This window comes from Vicugna pacos, chromosome 16, assembly GCF_048564905.1.
Source record: "Vicugna pacos chromosome 16, VicPac4, whole genome shotgun sequence".
Taxonomy (NCBI): Eukaryota; Metazoa; Chordata; class Mammalia; order Artiodactyla; family Camelidae; genus Vicugna; species Vicugna pacos.
In genome coordinates, this window is record NC_133002.1 from 47,916,894 (window position 1) to 47,935,046 (window position 18,153).

The 18,153-nt window shown below is 45.3% G+C and overlaps 2 protein-coding genes across 2 annotated transcripts; both read right to left on the bottom strand.

Moving 5' to 3' along the window:
* Window positions 1-29: 29 nt before the first annotated feature.
* Window positions 30-11,345, bottom strand: LOC102524992 (RAD52 motif-containing protein 1-like). Its single transcript, XM_072939336.1, is given in 8 exon segments — window positions 30-131; window positions 2,010-2,095; window positions 3,942-3,989; window positions 3,992-4,041; window positions 5,656-5,819; window positions 6,301-6,423; window positions 10,539-10,718; window positions 11,250-11,345. Coding segments are annotated over 8 exon segments (849 nt in total).
* A 1,698-nt stretch (window positions 11,346-13,043) lies between these two features.
* On the bottom strand, window positions 13,044-18,098 carry LOC102525242 (lysozyme-like protein 6). Its single transcript, XM_072940073.1, has 5 exons — window positions 17,921-18,098; window positions 16,742-16,974; window positions 15,639-15,797; window positions 14,689-14,767; window positions 13,044-13,396 (listed from the first exon to the last, which is right to left on the bottom strand). The coding sequence occupies exons 2-5, from the start codon at window positions 16,878-16,880 to the stop codon at window positions 13,327-13,329; spliced, it is 447 nt and encodes a 148-aa protein (XP_072796174.1). The 5' UTR covers window positions 16,881-16,974; window positions 17,921-18,098; the 3' UTR covers window positions 13,044-13,326.
* Window positions 18,099-18,153: the final 55 nt, after the last annotated feature.

Genomic DNA, 18,153 nt, shown 5'->3' on the forward strand with positions numbered 1-18,153 from the left:
GGCCCAGCCTTCCGGGAAATTCAAAAGGGCTAGTCCAGTTCCGGCCTTCTGAACTCCTCCTCCTCAAAACTGAAATCTGAGAGACATTCTTCCTTCCCTTGGCCACACTGCTTCCAAGAAAAGTAACTGACCTACAAAATGAGTACCAGTTAGGGCAGTGGGAGAGGAATACACCTTACAGTTACTCTAAAGTGTTGTCATGTCCTCTAAACTCTCAGGATCCATGTCTGATTATAAAATTCACCACTCTATTATTAGGGGTTACCACTGAATCAGTGATGACTCCAAAATTTCTACAGGAAGGGTTTTGGAGCAGGTGAGCAATTCATTCTGGGAAAGAGATGGAAACCAAGTGAACAGCCCTTAACATTAGCACTGAAAAATTTCGCCATCTCACCTTTTCTCAGCACAGCCATTAGTCTAGAAAAAATTACAGTGCCACTTTTCAGAGGTCTACCCTGCGTGCACACACACAGAAGACACCTAGGATGTTAAAATCAGCATGTTGAGGGGAGGGATAGCTCTGTGGTTAGAGTGCGTACCTGGCAAGCACAAGGTCCTGGGTTCAATCCCCAGTACCTCCATTAAAAATAAACTGGGGGAGGGGATGGGAAGGGATAAGTTGGGAGTTGGAGATTTGCGGATACTAACTACTATGTACAAAATAGATAAACAAGTTTATATTGTATAGCACAGGGATCTATATTCAGTGTCTTCTAATAACTTATGGTTAAAAAGTAAATGAAAACCAATATATGTATGTTCCTATATGACTGAAGTATTGTGCTGTACACCAGGAATTGACACAACATTGTAAACTGACTATACTTCAATAAAATTATATTTTTAAGAAACAGAATATATGTAAATGAATAAAAACCTAATTACCTCCTCCCTCTCAATGAAGTCAGCATGTCAAATAATTTTCTTTAAATACTGCAACTAGCACCCAGTTTACTTCCTTCACAGCCCTTATAATCTCTTTAATTTTAGTCCTTTTTAATTATCTGGTACACCCTCTGGCCACTAAACTCCATGGAGAAGGAGCTTCATCTTATTCCCAGTGTCAAGCACTTAACGGTTTTTAAATGGAATTGATTCCAAGATTGGCCAGTGAGGAATGGGTCTGTTGTTATAATCAGCTTTCTGAAAACTTTAGCATCGATACTGAATCCCTTCCTCTCACATTTCACAAGAAGCTAGACTTCTTAAAGCCCAAACATGGATATGACTGAAGCGTCCCTCACTTAAACTGAATTTAAAATAATTTGATATAAATTGAATTAAAATAACTATCTTGTGCAGAAAAAACTTCAAATACTTTTTCAGAACATAACCATCTTTTCTTTCTCTGCTTTCTTCTCTTCATAACAAACTTGACAATGCTGGGGAGAGTTACATAATTAGAAAAGAAATCTAGCTGCACATTAAGTTCTCAATGACACAAAACACATTTTTACTCATTAAAAAATCTTACATGCAGTTCATTAATATTTTCTTTTAGAAATTACTTTGAAAACTTAATCTCTAATTCAGGACATCCATATAATTGATTTACAGAAAGGTTTTTCAGCAAAATATTTCACATAAGATATACATGAGATGCTGAGATCTGGGTAACAACACACCTTATTTGAAAGGCATTCATAGTTTTCAAACGCTGCAGCATAATCCCACTTAAGGCCATAGTTACTTGGTTCCTAAATGCCTGGGATTCTGCTTGAGGGGAGTTTTAAAAGGCCTTTGTCTTCTCCTGTGTCCACAACTGCAGAAGCACGCTGATGGCCCTCAGTCCTGCTCTCCAAATTGCAAATAAGGGGTCAGAGCCAAGGGTCAGGACTTCAGGAAAAGCCCCAGAAATCCCCTGCCTCAAAAGCAGTTTCAGAGTTTCACATTTCCCTAAGGATGACAGAGCTGAGTGGACAAGCCAAAGTCTTCCAAATCCTGCTGGTTGTTTTGAATTACGGCGACACTGGCTGGGTGCCCCTCGAGTTTTTATCTCCACATACTTGAATTAAATCCTGTACGTCCTCTTCAGTCCTAGCACCTGTGACCTCTTCACAGGGTCTGTACACCACAGCCATTTTACCGCTTTCTGAAATACAGTTAACAAGGGTCAGTTCAGAACTTTTCTTGTTCTAAAACTTCCTGTATACAACGGTAGCACCCAATAATTAGACATTCTTTTGATTTCTAAAAGCAGAAAATAAGAGCATTTTCCTAGCAGTTCCCTCATCTGACACTTCAGTATTTATCACAACTATTTGTGAAAATGTATATAAGAAGTACCAACTTTGCTTGGTTCAAAAAACTTTATGGTCTTAGAAATAAGAACTGAGAAATAATGACACATGAAGTAAAAGCTGTCAGAAACAAAAATGTTCAATCATAATGTGATTAAATAGTAAGGCATCAGGTGGGGGTCAAAGTGAGTTCAAACCTGGGATGGACACCATCGGACTATAACAGATACTTTATATTAGAAACAAGGCTACTGTCTGCTCCTTGGGACCAAAATTCCACCAGATACAACGAACAAAGCTTTGGGGTGAGAGAGAGAGAGAAAGGGAGAGAGAATGAGAGAGAGAGAGAGAGAGAGAGAGCAAGCATTTGAACACTACTGGCAGAAACTGGCCGATGTAACTTTTGGACAATACAACTTCCCTCAAGGAAAACTAGAGTCACAAGGCTTTCTGGTCTAAGGAGTTGTGAGTGCAAGTAAGGAATACCTTCAGCATGTCAGGAACAGGCAAACAACCCAGACATTTAGTTTGGTTCTTAAAGGTTGTTAATCAAAAGTTGACAGCTGATGGGGATTCTGCCTGGTGACCAGGGAAGTCAACCTTCACAGGAAGGACTGCCTGCGCTGGGAGGCTGAGACCCATCCACGGTCAACTCTTAATAAGCAAGTAAGGTCTCTGACAACTTCACTAGGCTTTCTCAGTCTCTCAGTCTGCAGGGCTGTGAAGCAGGGGAATGACTCTGCTCCAGGAATGAACAACCATAAAGTTTCCTTTGGGCGGAGCCTGGGACGTTCTCACCACTGTGTAACTCAATAGGGAACACAATCGATGCCATTTAACAGCATGACCACTTTCAAGGCTCACGAAAACGTAGCTAATTTATTAAAAGAATCATATTCACACAACACATGAGAAAAGAAAACAAACTGAATTGACTCCAAAAACATAATCTAATACTAAATCTTAAACTCTGCAACAGGGAAACAACAATAAATAACAGTCAACATATTTTGTCTGCTTACCATGTTCCAGGCACAGTTCTAAGCTTTTTACATTCACCATCTCATTACTCTTACACGATCCCCCATGAGATGAGCTGAATTACTAACCATATTTTGCATAAAACGATAATGCAGCTTAGAGATAATAAATACCTCCAAATCTCTCTGGCTAGAAAACCTAAAATTGCATTTAAAAAACCCTAAGAGACAGAGTTAGGACTCAAACACATGTGTCCAAGGCTTATAATCACTCTACCAACCTGTATAAGCAAGCGATCGAGAAAGAAGAGCTGGATGGAGCACACTCTGTGTGAAGTGGGACAAGGCGGTCTGCATCTGCACGCTGGACATAGTAATACTTGCTGTCATTCTTCTCAGAAATGCCCCAGAGAACAAATTTGAGACTGCCACTGTGAAAGAATTTAGTGACTGAAAGAATATATAGTGTTTTAGGTGACCATTATTTTTATTCAGTTAACTTTTCAAATAAGTTTATTTGCTCCTTGAAACTGAAGCACTTCAAGGACAACCGAGAAAGTCTTAGAGTGGGCAGGGTATAGCTCAAGTGGCAGAGCACATGCTTAGCAAGCACGAGGTCCTGGGTTCAACCCCCAGCACCTCCTCTAAAAACAAGTATATAAATGAATAAACCCAATTATCTCCCCCCTCAAAAAAAAAAAAAAGAATAAAGTCTTACCTAAAACCACAATCAGCAGTTTCTGGAATGCATCTGTCATAGCCTTTGAATACCAACCTTCTGGGTTATTTTCCTTTTCATAAGTAATGATAATGGCCCTAAATCCAAGAAAAACAAATTGATTTAAAATGCCAATCTGAATAACTGATTTTTATGTTATACATTTAAAAAGAAAAACGCACCTGTAATTCTTAGATCATTCTCAGAGCAACTAAAGGTAGGCACAACACAAGCGTGTGGTCGAATGGCTCTGTTATAGACATATCCCGGCAGGGCACATTTTTACTGCCCAGATCTATTCTGGAAGTTCCTGAAGTACTAGACGGGAGATGCAAGCCAAGAATGTGGCACAAATCTCACATCACTCAGATTTCAAATGGACAAGCTGAAGCTACACTCCTGCTCTCCTGTGCATAAACGGCTGGAATCACACAATGAAACAGAGTTGGTGGTAGTGCAGATGATCTGGCCCCTCCCAGAGCATCAGCCACTCAGGTGGATGGTGGAGCCTCCTCTGCTGTGTCCAGTGCAGCTCGGGATCGTGTCTGAGGACGGGCGATGCAAGACTTAAGAAACAAAGAGACAAAGTAAAGAACAAAGATGGGACCAGGGGACTCAACATTTCGTGGATCTGGAGTGCCGAAAGCCTGGTCAACATTATATTTATTAGGAGTATACAGCTCAGAAAAAAATGTGATCAAAGATGTGGGGCTTTGGATATTTCATGCGATAAGCACTAAGTTCTGCTTGCTGGTTAACTGATTAATTTCAGGCCCATCCCTTCCAGGAACAATCACCCTCCTCCTATGGGTATGCAAAATTTCTGAGTCAATCCTGTCATTGCCTCCAGGACATCTCAAGATAGCAGATACTCCCCCTGGGTTCAACAGCATGCTTTCATGCCAGAACAAAGTTCTGTTAATGGATGATCTGGCTTTCCAAGACCATCCATTGTTTCACCCTAAGGAAGTATCTGCCCTCCTTCATGCCCTTATGGTCAATGTCAGGATTGCTCACCACAAATTTTCTTTAGCATAATACATGCTATAGGTCATCTACTGCACAAAACATTAAAACAAAGCAAGCATGTGCATTTTAAGCAAGTGTGAATATATTTTAAGCTCATGGAGATTTAGGAGTCGCTTCTTTTCTAGCTGTTTGTTGTCCAGCAGCTTGTTTCCCAGCACTCCTCCACTCCATTAACTAACAGACCTGCCTCTGACTTAAAACCCTAACTGCAACTGCCATGGGTTCTAGGAAAAAACTCAGTACTAGCTGGAAAAACCCTTCTAGGGATCTACATTTGACTTTATCCACTCCAGTCCTTGTATAGGAGGCAAAGGACTGAACATTTATACAAGAGTTTAAATCTTTACATGATTATTTTGTTGGGATAACTGAAGGCTACAATAAATCTGTATTGGAAAGGATTATTTTAGCACAAAACAAATTATTAACCAAAAATGGAAAAAAAGAATTTTTCCCTCCTCCTAAGCTTCTTGACAGGCAATGAGCTCTAAAATTTTAAAGTTAAAGGTTCTGTCAGGCATTGCCTAAGATAAGAATCTGTATCACAAGGCAGAAAAACTCTGCCCAGGGTTTTAGTTGCTTAGCGAGGGTGATGATGTATCTGAAAAAAAAAAAGTTTTAGAAAGAAAGGAAAAAGGAGAAATCCCACCCCCTCACTACCCACCACACACTGGAAAACAGATCTTCCTCCAGCTTGTCCAAGGGTTCCTTGGGGATGCCAGCTCCAGGACTCCTGACCTCATAGGATGTTAACATCACCTCTAAAGCACAGAACTTCAGGCTTTGCTTCTGATGTGGTGCCACAATACTTTCATTTTCCCTTTCTTCAAGGTCAGAAAGATCCTGAAGCTGGTAGAATTTTGGTGATGAGTTTTTCTGGTTTTTTTTAATGGACGTACTGGGGATTGGACCTGGGACCTCATGCACGCTGAGCACATGCTCTACCATTGAGTTACACCCCTACCCAGGACTTCAAATTAAAGGCAAGACTTCAAAATATTTTGTTATTAGAAGTAAAATCTAAACTCCAGCAAGCCCAGTTAATAGTTGAGGTGTCCTGTTGCTTCAAAATCAAGGAAGACTTGCAAATGAATTACTAGATATGGACAACTGTTTTCTATTATATATCATACAAATACTGGAGAAAATTAGGAACACCACCACCAAGTCATTGAGATTATCATCAATTCTAAGTGGCAGGGCAATGCTCAGACACTTCCACTTGGAGGTCTCTCACATCTCCCCACAACCCAGTTCTAGTCTTCTCTCTGAAGTCTAGGATTTCAATGTTGAAAGGAGTCTGGTTAGTCAAAGAAAATCTACACTTTACCCTTATGATCCTTTTTGACCATCCATTGAATCCAAAGTAGTAACTGGTCAATTCTTGGAATCTGGAGCTGCTCAGGGCAAGGGCATTAGGTTGAACTACCTTATGTCTGATGCCCAGATGAACCTAAAGACATAAGAGGCCTAAAAATATTACACCTTGACACAGAGATTTATTTTGGATACATCTGAGATTTATTAATACCAATTTCATAAGAGTAGTTGTGAAGATTAAATAGGACCACATTTTAAGCAATGAGCTCCTAGGAAGCCCTAAATAAATGTTATTACTTTTAAATCAATACTTTTCTGTATCACTTCCACGGCCCCTGATTAATCAGAAGCTTTCCCTGACCTCTGGTGGTGAAGGTGATGATGAAAGGAACCAAGGAAGTCCTGCAGAAGCCTCTTACAGGCTTGTGGGTAAGCAAAGGAAGTAAATTGTTTTAGTTGTGTCATCCTGTAGCTCCAGCTTGAGAATATGATCTGAAGAAGAGATAAGTGGACCTGCCACTGAAGTAGGACCTGAATCTGTAGCAGCCCCGCTCCCCAAGTTACTAACCCCTGTGAGAAGGAACACACATACCTCTATACATTTCATAAACTAAAGGAATTAGCATCCTTTCAGCATCATCGGCATTAGATTAGACTCTTCTTTGAGAGTGCAAGTATCTCAAGTTAACTCTCTGAATAACTTACACATTACTGTGGATCTCTTACATTGCTAGTTTTTTCTTATATCTCTATTTCAATTTTAGATAGGATGTAGTATAGAAATATATTCATAAAAATTTAAATAATACAAATAAAGTCAAAGCATTATTCTTTTTTCTTTTTTTCATCCAGACTCCTTGCCCAAAGGATGGGAGGATGCAGTCAACTCCTTCAAAAAATGGGGCACAGATGAAGGGGCAGACAAGAAAATCATTACAAGTCTCTGCCCAGGGAAGGCAACAGTGCCAGGTGTTTCCTTGAGTATACACACAGAACGGTTCCTCCCTCACCAGGAGACCAGTTGTAGTGGTCCAATCTCCTGCTCCAGGAGCTAGGTGGTAGGAGGGCCAGCCTTAGGCTGGGTCCCACCCCTGGCTGGACTCCTGGGGCTGGCCCAGGCTGGGAGTGCGCATCCTTCTCACTGCCGGCTCCCTGGGGGAAGTGGATCCAGCAGAGGAGGCCCCTGCTAGGGGAAGACCAAGAAGAGAGCAGGGAGCCGCCCTAGCCCTGGTCCCCATTATTCCATGCTTCCCCCTGATCTAGATCAATCTGACCTGGGCTGAGCCTTCCCACCCCACCCCAGCCCATGCCTTCAGAAGACTGGCCTAGGGGAGCCCCTGTGTGAGGCACTGGCCTCAAGACCTGACACTGTGACATGCTGACAAAAGAAAAAGTAGACATCGAGGCAACAGGAGAGGAACAACACAACACTGGAAGGGACTCAAGTCACTAGGACAACCCCATCCCCTACCACTGGGGCACTGGAGCCCCAAAAGCCTGCTGGGCCCTCCAAAACCGTAACAGCCTCTAGAGACCTGGACCTGCCCCTCTTCACAAAGATCTTTCTCATCAGGGCCTCCCCATCTTCCGCTGGGTGGGGAAGGAGGGGCCCAGCAGACAATGCGGGAACAAGCCTTTGGTCCTGCCCTTCCCGAACTCCTCCCCAGCGTGTTACCGAGTCCCAGCTAGTTCTTCTGCCGCACAAGCCAATAAATCAGGAGACGAGGTACTGGGGCAAGGAATAGCGACTTCTTTCGGACAGCTGGCTGACTAAGAGGATGGCAGACTAATGTCTTGGAGAACCATCCTCCTCCAGTCAGAATACAGCCTCCTTTTATAAATTAAAAGGGGGGTGGTGGTTGGTTGTTGCAACTTCTTGCTGTAGGAATTCTTTGTTCTTGCAGCTGTGCATGTGGGCCAGGTCCTGCAAAACCTCCAAGAAAACAAAGGTTACTTTCTATTCTGCAACTTGTTATCTTTATATAAGTGCAGAAGTGTTAATATCCTGAAAGGTCAGAGCCTTGAGAAAAGGCTCTCCTGTTTACCAGACAGGCTACAGGTAAAATTCATTTACAAAAGGTGAGGAGCTAACAAGAATAAACCTAGAAAACAGGGCACAGTGGTTAGAGCTAAAGGAACAGATCCAATAGTCACATTCGTTCTCCTCTATTACAAGTGCACTACCCTCCAGGTTCCTGGGTCTCTCCCTCTCTCTGTAAAGCACACCACAAACACAGTACTCTGATCCGAGCAAACAGCACCTCGCTCTCTTCTCAAGACCTGTCCTTAGTCCCACTACTCAATCACAGCCCCAGCCCCTTCTCCCTCTCTATTCCCCACCAGCAGGTCTCACCCTATTGTAATTAATGCTACGAAGCCAGCTACTCTGCAGCCCTCACCGCCAATGGCAACGGACCTGTTCCACCCCACACCTGTCCCCAGTTACTCCCCACTCCGCACTCCCATTACTCCGCTACACTCCCACCTGCCATCACTAACCACTTGGCCCAGTCAAGCTCTGTAACTTTTTCCCTTTATTCTGCCTCCACCATTCTCTTACTATACCCCATGAACGTTACTCCGCACTCCGTACCCCAAACCCTTGACCCCTGCAGTCCCAGAGCCCATGCGGTATTGATGGAACATGAAGAGGCTGGGCTGAACCCGGGCACCAGGGGCCTGTGGGCTGAGTACATGGTCCCCCACTCTGGCCCAGTCGCCCCAACTGCCGGCACCACGCCCACCTTTCGGGGTCTGGGGCCCGCGGCTAAACGCTGAGTCGACCTCCGTCCCAAGTGGGCAGATAGACCAGGTGCCTGAGTCCGTGCGCTCAGAGAGAGCCCTCGCCGAACCACCGCTTACCCCGCCAAAGCATTATTCTTTATTGATTTGTTTGTACATCTTTCATCACTAGTTTATAAGCTCCTTAAGTGCTTGAAGAAACCATACCTTATTATTTTCTGGTTACCAGAAACAAGCATAGTCTTGACATAACAGGGGATTGATGGTATGTTGATTAAGTGAATGAATGAAGGAATGAGTGAATAAGAAAATGAAATTACTTTCTCCATCTGAAGCTGCCTGCTGGGAAGGAGAAAGAAGACTGATTTTTAAAAGTTGAGTCTCATGGAAGCTAGCCCCTGAATAGAGTTGTTCTGGACAATTAGGACGCTTCAGAGGGCTCTGAGGCCCTGGGTAGTAGAGACAGTTGTCACCTTGGATAATCTTGCCACAGTTCTTGCTGGCCAGTGAAAGATAAAGAACTCATTACTCAGAAATGATACCAAGTAACTGTTTCATAATCTTTCCAGTACCATCTATAATATCTGAGTGGCTATGTGAAATGGTCACAGCCTAGAATCAGGCAGATCATAGTCTCCAGATTAAAGAATGTCTGCCAGGGAATCGTTTCAATCACAGGGAGTAGGACCAGGATTGAAGAGGGTTAAACAGGGTACAGCAGTGGGAGGTAGTGTACCTCCACATCTGAGGAGAGTTCCCAAATTCAATCAAGGTTAAAATCAGTGAGGAAAGAAATGTGGGTAACAAGAGGCAGCAAGGTCAGTAGGAAGTAACTAGATCAAGAAGTCAATCAGAGAAGGCTTATGAAGACATACAAATATAAAAAAAGGTTTCGGAAATCTAAGTCTCACTCACATATTCAATGGTCCTTGAAAAAGGAATGGTGGCTGAATGGAGGCACATAATGAAATGTAATTCTGGGGCTCTGAGGAAGTAAAATTGGATGGCATATTAATATGGAATAAGGTTTCAACAATGCATGAAAAAATATTTTAACCGTTTTCTGGGAACTAAGGGGAGTTCTAAATAGGCAGTTTGAGAGTGATGATGATGATGGTGTTACAGATGTTACAGCTGACAAAAGTTTCTCAAGCTCACATTTAATCCACATAAAAGTAAATATAAGCAAGAATCTTGTTAAGATTTCTTAAATTAAGGGGCAGCATAAAATGACATGGCGGTTTAACATCAGTAAGTTTGGGTTTGACCCCTAGCTTTCACATTTATTGTCATGAACCTTAAATAAGTCACTTAACCAGACTGAGTTTGAATTTCTTCATCTAAAAAAAAAAAAAGAAAAGAAAAGAAACGAGGAACTGGGGGAATCAGTGGAGCAATGACTCTGAAAGCATTCTGTAAACCAGAGTGCTATATAAATGCTGGCCTATTATTTTTAAATTCATCATGTCATTCCTGTGGAGCGAGGAATTCCACATTTGGACCCACCCTCACTGCAGAGTTCTGGAAAAGTTGCTTGTGGTCACATGCCTTTTGGGCTCTGTGGGCATCCCTTGCTGAATAAAACTCGATGATGGCATAGAAACCAGGACAGGCCACCGCCACATTTGGGAAGGCTCCGACCGAATACGTAAGTCCAAACTGGGAGAAGACTGTGAACAGAGAATGCTGTAGGGTGGTCCCACGCTACGTGCGTGCAAGAAATGTCACGAACTGCCCGTTCCCTTATATGCCCCAAGCCCTTCGCCACAGGCAACTCCGGTGAGGTTGCAACTCCAAACACTTCTCATTTCCCGGGCAAGTTTCCCTCTGAAATCCTAAGTTTCGAGAAGCATTAGGAGGTAACACACTGGATGTTGAGAGTAACCTCTCAAGAATCTGTGGTGGTTAGGAGACGGTACAGTTCCAGTGGTAGAGCGCATGCTTAGCATGCACAAGGTCTGGGGTTCAATTCCCAGTACCTCTTCTAAAAATAAACCTAATTACTTCCCCCGCTACCAAAATAAATACAATAGATAGATAAAACGTTTTTAAAAAATCTGTGGGGGGGGGCAATTGACTGCTCAGGTCGCCCCCAGAAGTAAGATTTCTCTCAGGGGAGACTACAGGAGGGTGAGGTGCTAGAGCAGGGTTCGGTACTCCCAGTTATGGGGGCGAGGGCGACTTTCTCCATCCCTCCCTTTCAACCTGTCAGCTCACTTGCAAGGCCTGGGTGGTGGGTCCAGAGCTCAGCTCCCACACCAGCAAAGTTTTGTCGCTCTCGGTGGGAACCGCAAAAGGTACCATCTCTGCCATCCCACTAATACTCACCGGGCACGCGCAGCTCAGGCGCAAGCAGCACTGAGCCTGCGCACAGAGCGCCCGCGCTTTTTTTTTTTTCAAAGGGGCGCGCGAAAGGGGCGGGGCCAGCTCGGCGCGGGTGGGGCGAGGGCGGTGCTCTGACGGCTCCTTCACCCCTCCCACTCTGGGCGGGTCTCGGCCTCTAGTTCCCCTCCGTCACCCCCGCAGCCCCGCAGCCTCCAGGTCTTAGGAGTTTAGTGTTTTTATTCAAGAGTATTTTTTGGGTAGAGTCCAAAGGGTGAGTTTACAGGATCAAGTGGTGCAGATGTCTTTATAGCGGCTGGCTTCATTTTCAAACTCCCACAGAAGACTAGAGTACTAGGTAGTTAGCACTAACTACTTACGGAACTTTAAAATTTTAAACTTCCCAACTCTTTGTGGACTGTGACCACTAAAGATGAAATCCTTTGACGTAAGAGTGTTTGCATGAATTTTAAACATCAAGGTATATAGCTCATTAAAGCCATCAACTGTCTAACATGAAATCCTTAAAAAGAATTCCCTGACTTTCCTTCATAATTTTGGTGAATTATGTATGTGAGCTGGTGGAGGTCAGATGATGTGGGAAGTTGGGAGGCAAGGTGAGAAGGAGAGATAAATTTGGGAAAAGTTGGTTCAATTAGGGCACCAACATTGGAGCTCATGGTGCCTGAGAAGGACTGTTCTAGGCATCCTAGAAGTCAGCTATTTTGTGGGGGAAATAGAACAGGTCCCTTGAGGTTTCCAAACAATGGTCTTCAGACCCATGCTGGGCTGTGATGAAGTTTTTGCTAGTCCTCGGCAAAATGGGAAAAAGACAACATAATCAAGGTTTAAATTTTTTTCCCCACAGGACAAAATCTATTCCTTTGTATTATCCCACATGACTTTCCTTTAATTTGGTGCTAAAAAATGTCTTATGAAGAGATACTGATAAAGGATAGTTGTTTTGATTAATACTTAGGCATTGAAGTAAAAAGTTGGAAATCTTTCACAGTCTTAATTTTTTTCTTTGAGATTTTACTGGTCTGCGAAATCCAAAAGCCTGGGAATCACTGAGTAGTCAGATCACTCATTTTATAGCTGAAGGAGTTAAAGCTCAGAGTAGGGTAATGAGTGGCTCAAGATAAAACCCCAGTTTAGTCAGACAGGACTGATGGTGGCTCTGGGCAGGGCATTCCTCCAACTGTCCCTTTTCTGTCTTTGCAGTGTCCTTAAGCAGGTTTTACTCCACGTCAGCACCTTCCAAGCAAAGCAGATCCTATCCAGGGAAGCTCTTTTAATCATCTAGACTCTAGCCTATTGTCCCAAAGTACCACCAAATCACTGGCACCTGGCACCGTTTCTCCCCTCCCCTCCACTCCCTTCTCCACCTCAATATACCAGACCCTTAGCCCCACCCGTGACCTACTTCTGAGCTTTCTTACTTCAAAAATAGTTGGCTTTGGAGAAATTACTTAGATCCTCATACTGTTTCAAATCAATAATTCTAGATTTTATTACCATTGTATTCATTGTATGTATCTATTCCTTGTCTGCATTATGCATGTGTGTCTCTCCTTCCCCAGCTGGATTATGAACAACAGTTATGCTTTCTCTTCTAGTCCGTAGCACACTCCTACTCTATTAGGTACTCAAAGACATGTGGAATTAATAATGAATAAATTAACACAGTTTTTGCACATGGAATGCTTTAATAATTCCAAAAATATAGAAACTTCTTCATTACAGTCTTCTTGGTTTGCAAATGACAATCAGGGAACCAGGGGCCTGGGCCTGGATGGGAACAAGGACGAAGCCCTAGAACCCATTTATTTCTGGGTCTCTGGTCAGTTTTATTTGTAAATGGGAAGGGAAGAAAATAACAGGAAGTGGAGGCAAGAGGAAGAAGAAATGAAGAATTCCAAAGTGAGGAGAGGAATTCTGGAGTGACTCCACCACAGGCCTGTCCCCTGCCTCATCCCAGGTGGCATCCTGTCATCCAGTAGGAGAGTGGCCGGCCCGCACAGTGCAGCCTCCATTTTACCCTGAGGAGAGAAAAGCCTGGTTCTTGCTTCCACCTGACCAGCTGCTTCCCCGCCCACGTGACCCGGAACTTAGTGAGGGTTCAGCACAGAGCGACGCCCAGCATCCCCTTCATTCCCAGCAGTCTAATCTGTCCTCCTTTGGCCCCTCTGATTCTTCCTTCCAATCCCCTTATCTATGTTGTTTGCCCTCTTCCCCCATTCAGTTTGCTTCCACATTTCTTTTTTTTTTTTAATAGATGTACTGAGGATTGAACGCAGGACCTCCTGCATGCTAAGTATGCACTGTACCACTGAGCTCTTACCCTCCCAGGCTTTCAAAATTTTATTATTATAATTATTTTTTGCTTCCACATTTTCAAATCCTTATCTCCCTCTGAAGGAGAAGAGCACTGTGTTACAGGGCTGAGAGTTACTAAAAATAATAATAATAAATTAAAAAAAAACCCAGGGGCAACCACTGACTTTCTCTCCATAATAGTCATCAATTCTTTTGCATGTGTTTTTAGAGAATGCAAGACACTTAACTCCTTCCGTTTTTTCAGTTTCCCATATTATTTATATATCTAGTTTGAAGGTCAGAGAAGTTAAGTAACCATCCCAATGTCCACCATTGGTAAGCTGACAGCTGGGGTGTCTGCCCAGCTGATGAACAACACACTTATTCTAGAAAATGTTGCAGCCAGTTATGGAGAGAGGGCCCTGTCGCAGCCAGGTTCCTATTGCTTCACTGCTCCCAGGCCTACGGCTGATTGAGCCGAGTGGGGACACGGGGTCTGAGCTGAACCCATCAGATTCTCTACCTCAAGCACTGGGACTGGGACTGAGCCTAGCCAGGCTCTGTGTGGTTGCCTGGGACATTAGCCCATAGATTCAGGGCAGACATTGTCCTGTGGACGGTAGAGCAGAGAAAGCTGGTCTGCAGAGGAAGTCGTAAAGCAAATACAGCAAGAGAAGCAGAAACCTGCCAAGGAAAGCTTGCTGACGGTTTCCAGCCCTGCTTCCGTCCTCCTCCTGAGGCCCAACCTCACCCCTCGTGTGGGCTCAGTAAGACCCCTTGTCCTCTCAGAACAGACTCCTTCAGTTAGCTCAGGCGGTTCTGTCACTGCAGCCAAAAGAGTTTGGTTTAACACAGTCAGAGGAAGAGCCACATCCCAGCGTTCCAAGCCCTGCCACTAGCCCACATCTTTCTAGACTGTAGAAGACATCTAGGCCTGGCCTAGTGTCCCTTTCTCTGTCAGCACATCTTTCTTAAGACCCTGCCCACTAGCTTAGTCCCACAGAGTCCTCCTCACCAGTTCTTCATGCCCCCTGCTCCGGACACAATCTTTTTTGCACAGTTGATGATTGAGAGAAGGTTGGGGCTCAGCAGTTCTGAAAGGAAGAGGGAAAGTACTGGTGAGAGCACAGGGGACAGTCCCGAAGACTGAGGCGGTCACTGGCTCTCCCCGCACAGGCATGTGCCACCCGGAGGCTGAGTACTTCCAGATGGAGCGGGCCTCCCTCCTAGAGGCCTGCTGGGGCATCCATACAATGGCTGCTGGAGGTTGGGGGGTGGCTGCGGGTAGGGGCAGGAGGGACAGGAAGCCTGAGATTTGGGCTGGTTTGCTACCATACTTCCTAGCCAGAGTAGATGGTGGTTCACCCCAAGGTTTGGAGGTTTCTAGGGAAACCACAGGGACCACGGTAAAGTCATGCTTAAGGAGGGAGGCTCTTCAGGTGAACAAAGGAGGAGATAAGGGAGTCATGGACCATGGAGCCTCCTGGATCAGCTCAGGGTGGGGAGTTTGCCCTTGGCCTTTGATTAGACTGTTAGCCAAAGACAGTACTACTTGGTGGTGAGAGCTGAGCTTTCAGGGCTACCAGTTTGCCATTTGGCACTGGTTCTGTGAGCCTCAGTTTGCTCGTCTGTAAAGTGGGGATCATACTGCATGGCAGGTTGGATGAGATGAGCTATGCATGTAAAGTGCTGAGGACATAATCCACTCTCAGTAAATGCTGGCTGCTGCTGCTGCTCTACCACTGCTGGCTGTGCGAGCCTATCTGGAGCCTGCAGAACACCGTGGCAACTCCTACGGATGCGCAATTAGGGACACAAGTCAAACCCTCTACTCAGTAAAGGGATTCCCTGATTCTTTGAGCCACCCCACCGGGGTCCGCTCCAGGCTTTGCGTAGGAAGGGAAATCCTGTGCATAGAGCCTGGTCACCTCTCTCACCTCTCCCACCCTGGGGCCCCGGCCAGACCTTGACAGTCCACGTGGCAAATGTTTTCCGTGTGACTCTGGTAATCGTTGCACCAGTAGTGGCTGTTGATCTGGAAGATGCCATAGTCAAAGCTGCCATCGGTATTTTCATCTACCTTTGTTATGTTGAAGGCACTCTCCACGAAAGCCAGGCACAGCCCTTAGAACAGGGAGAAGAGGGTTTCTAGAGGGGGCTAAGCTGAGGGAGAAGGGAGATGCAGGAGGAAGGGAGATGAGGAACCGGAAGAAAGGAGCAAGGCCTTAGAGGCTAGATGGGGCTTGCGGGCTACAAACACCCATTAGCGTCTCCTCTTATCCTTCAGTCCATCCACCCACCCATCAGCACAACTGCCCATCTGTCCACCTGTCCATCCATGCTTTCTGCCCTTAATGACCACCTACTGTGTGCCAGAAACTGTGCAAAGCCCAGGGAGGGACATTGAGCTGGATCAAATGCAGATGCTGCCTTCAAGGCACCTATAGGATAAGAATGAAGCTTTGTGCCTGAAAAACCCACAAAGCAAGATGAAAGGAGAGAGTGCTGTGAGAGAGATGTGCACAAATTCTGGGCAGAAGGGCGACTTCTCTACCTTGGAGCAGGATAAAGCCTTTACACTGGCTGTTTCCTCTGTCTGGAATATTGTTCCCCCAGATGTTTGGGGGACCAGGTCCTTCACTCTGTTCAGCACTGCTCAGTGTCACCTCCTCAGAGAGGCCTTCCTTGACTTCTTCTAGAAATTGTCACCTATCACTCCCCCTGCTTTATTCTTCTTCATAGCATTTATCACCACCAGGAAGTCCTTCATATATTTGTATGTTTCTTTTTATTGCTCTCTCTCCCCCTAGAATGTGAACACTGTGAGGGAAGGGGCTGTGCTGATATCTATACCCCCAGTGTCTGAAAGAGTTCCTGGGACACACTAAGTGCTCACTAATAATCATTGAACAAATATGCAATGCTGGGAAAGGCTTCTTGGAGAGGGCTGTTTTTTGAACTTGACTTGGGAAAACAAGTGACAGAAAAAGACAGCTGGCCACGAAGGGCATGACCGGGAGAGGAGGCGTGGTGGGGGTGGGGGTGGAGGTGGGAGGGATGGCACTCACAGTCACTCAGGGAGTAGCCCTCAAACCCATCCAAGTCCTCCTCGCGCAGCACCTTGGCCAAGTCACAGCGGCTGATGGGGCTGGCCTGCTTTATGGCCAGCAGGCAGCTGGCCAAGGAGACGAGCAGCAGGCTGGGCATCCCCGGCGGGGACGAGGCGCAGTGGAGGGGGGTGCAGTGGCGGGCCGGCGGGTCCCAGGGTCTCCCACACTGCCTGCTGGTTTGCTCCGAGGGCCTGAGGAATATGGAGAGAGCAGCCAAATGTCCTCGCTCACTCACAGCTCTCCACCCGGCTGTTCCCAGCCTCTTTCCTCTCATGTATTATTTTATAAATACTCTTTTATTGCAGAAAAATCACAAACATTTACAAAAGGAGAAAGAATAGTGTCATGAACCTCCCAACCCCACACCCCACGTGACACGTGACTCTCCCTAAGGGGATGCCCTGCCTTGTGCAGCTCCTGGGGGCTGGTTATAGGTTCTGTTCTTTTTTTCCACTCAGAAGTGCATATCATAAAGCAAGTAAGAATTTTCTAGTTGTAGAAATAACCCTCACTTTCACTCTCTGTGTGTGTCAGATTAATTCAATTAAAGTGTACAATTCATTTTCACTGAACCGTGCAACTAGCGCCACAGTCAGTTTTAGAACATTTTCTGTGTATGTCTGTGTGTGTGTGTATGTGTGTGTGTTTGTGTGTGTGTGTGTGTGTGTGTGTGTGTGTGTATCTTTCCCCTTAAACTAGACCCTGAGAGTTCCTCCACCCACCGGCTTCATGAGTCATGGCAGCTTCTGCTTGGACAAATTGGCTGCCCTGATGCCCTGTTTCCTCAAGGATGTTACATTCTGTTTTCTAAGGCTCACTCCATAGCGGCCTGTGCTTGTGACCATTCTTTTGCTTCTCTTTCCCACCCTAGAGTTGCCAGATTTAGCAAATAAAATTACAGGGTGCCCAGTTACATTAGAATTTCAGACAAACAACAAATACTTTTACAGTATAAACATGCCCTGTGTAATCATATTCTGCCCTGACTCAGTAGGTTCCTTCACAAACAGGTTATCACTGAGCCTTGGAAAGCAGGGAGCCCCATCTCTGCCCGTGAAGTCCCTTCTTAGGGTTCTCTTAGGGAAGACAGTGGTTCTGGCAGGTGCACACCCACCCACCTTCCCTCCCCAAGCTTACCTCTCTCCTATCCTTCTCTGGCCCCAGTGGCCCCAGGTCCCAGTCAGCCCAGGGCTTTCAGTGAGAATCTGCAGAACAAAGGCGTTCCTTTAGGAGCCTCTTCTTCCTCAGGGACTACCCGTTAGCCCTGTCCCGCTCCCCCGCTCTCTGCTCTCCATTGTCTACAGTTGGCAGGAGTGCTGGGCCACCCCCACCTTCTGGAACCCCAGTTCTGTGATGTCATCACTCTCCTG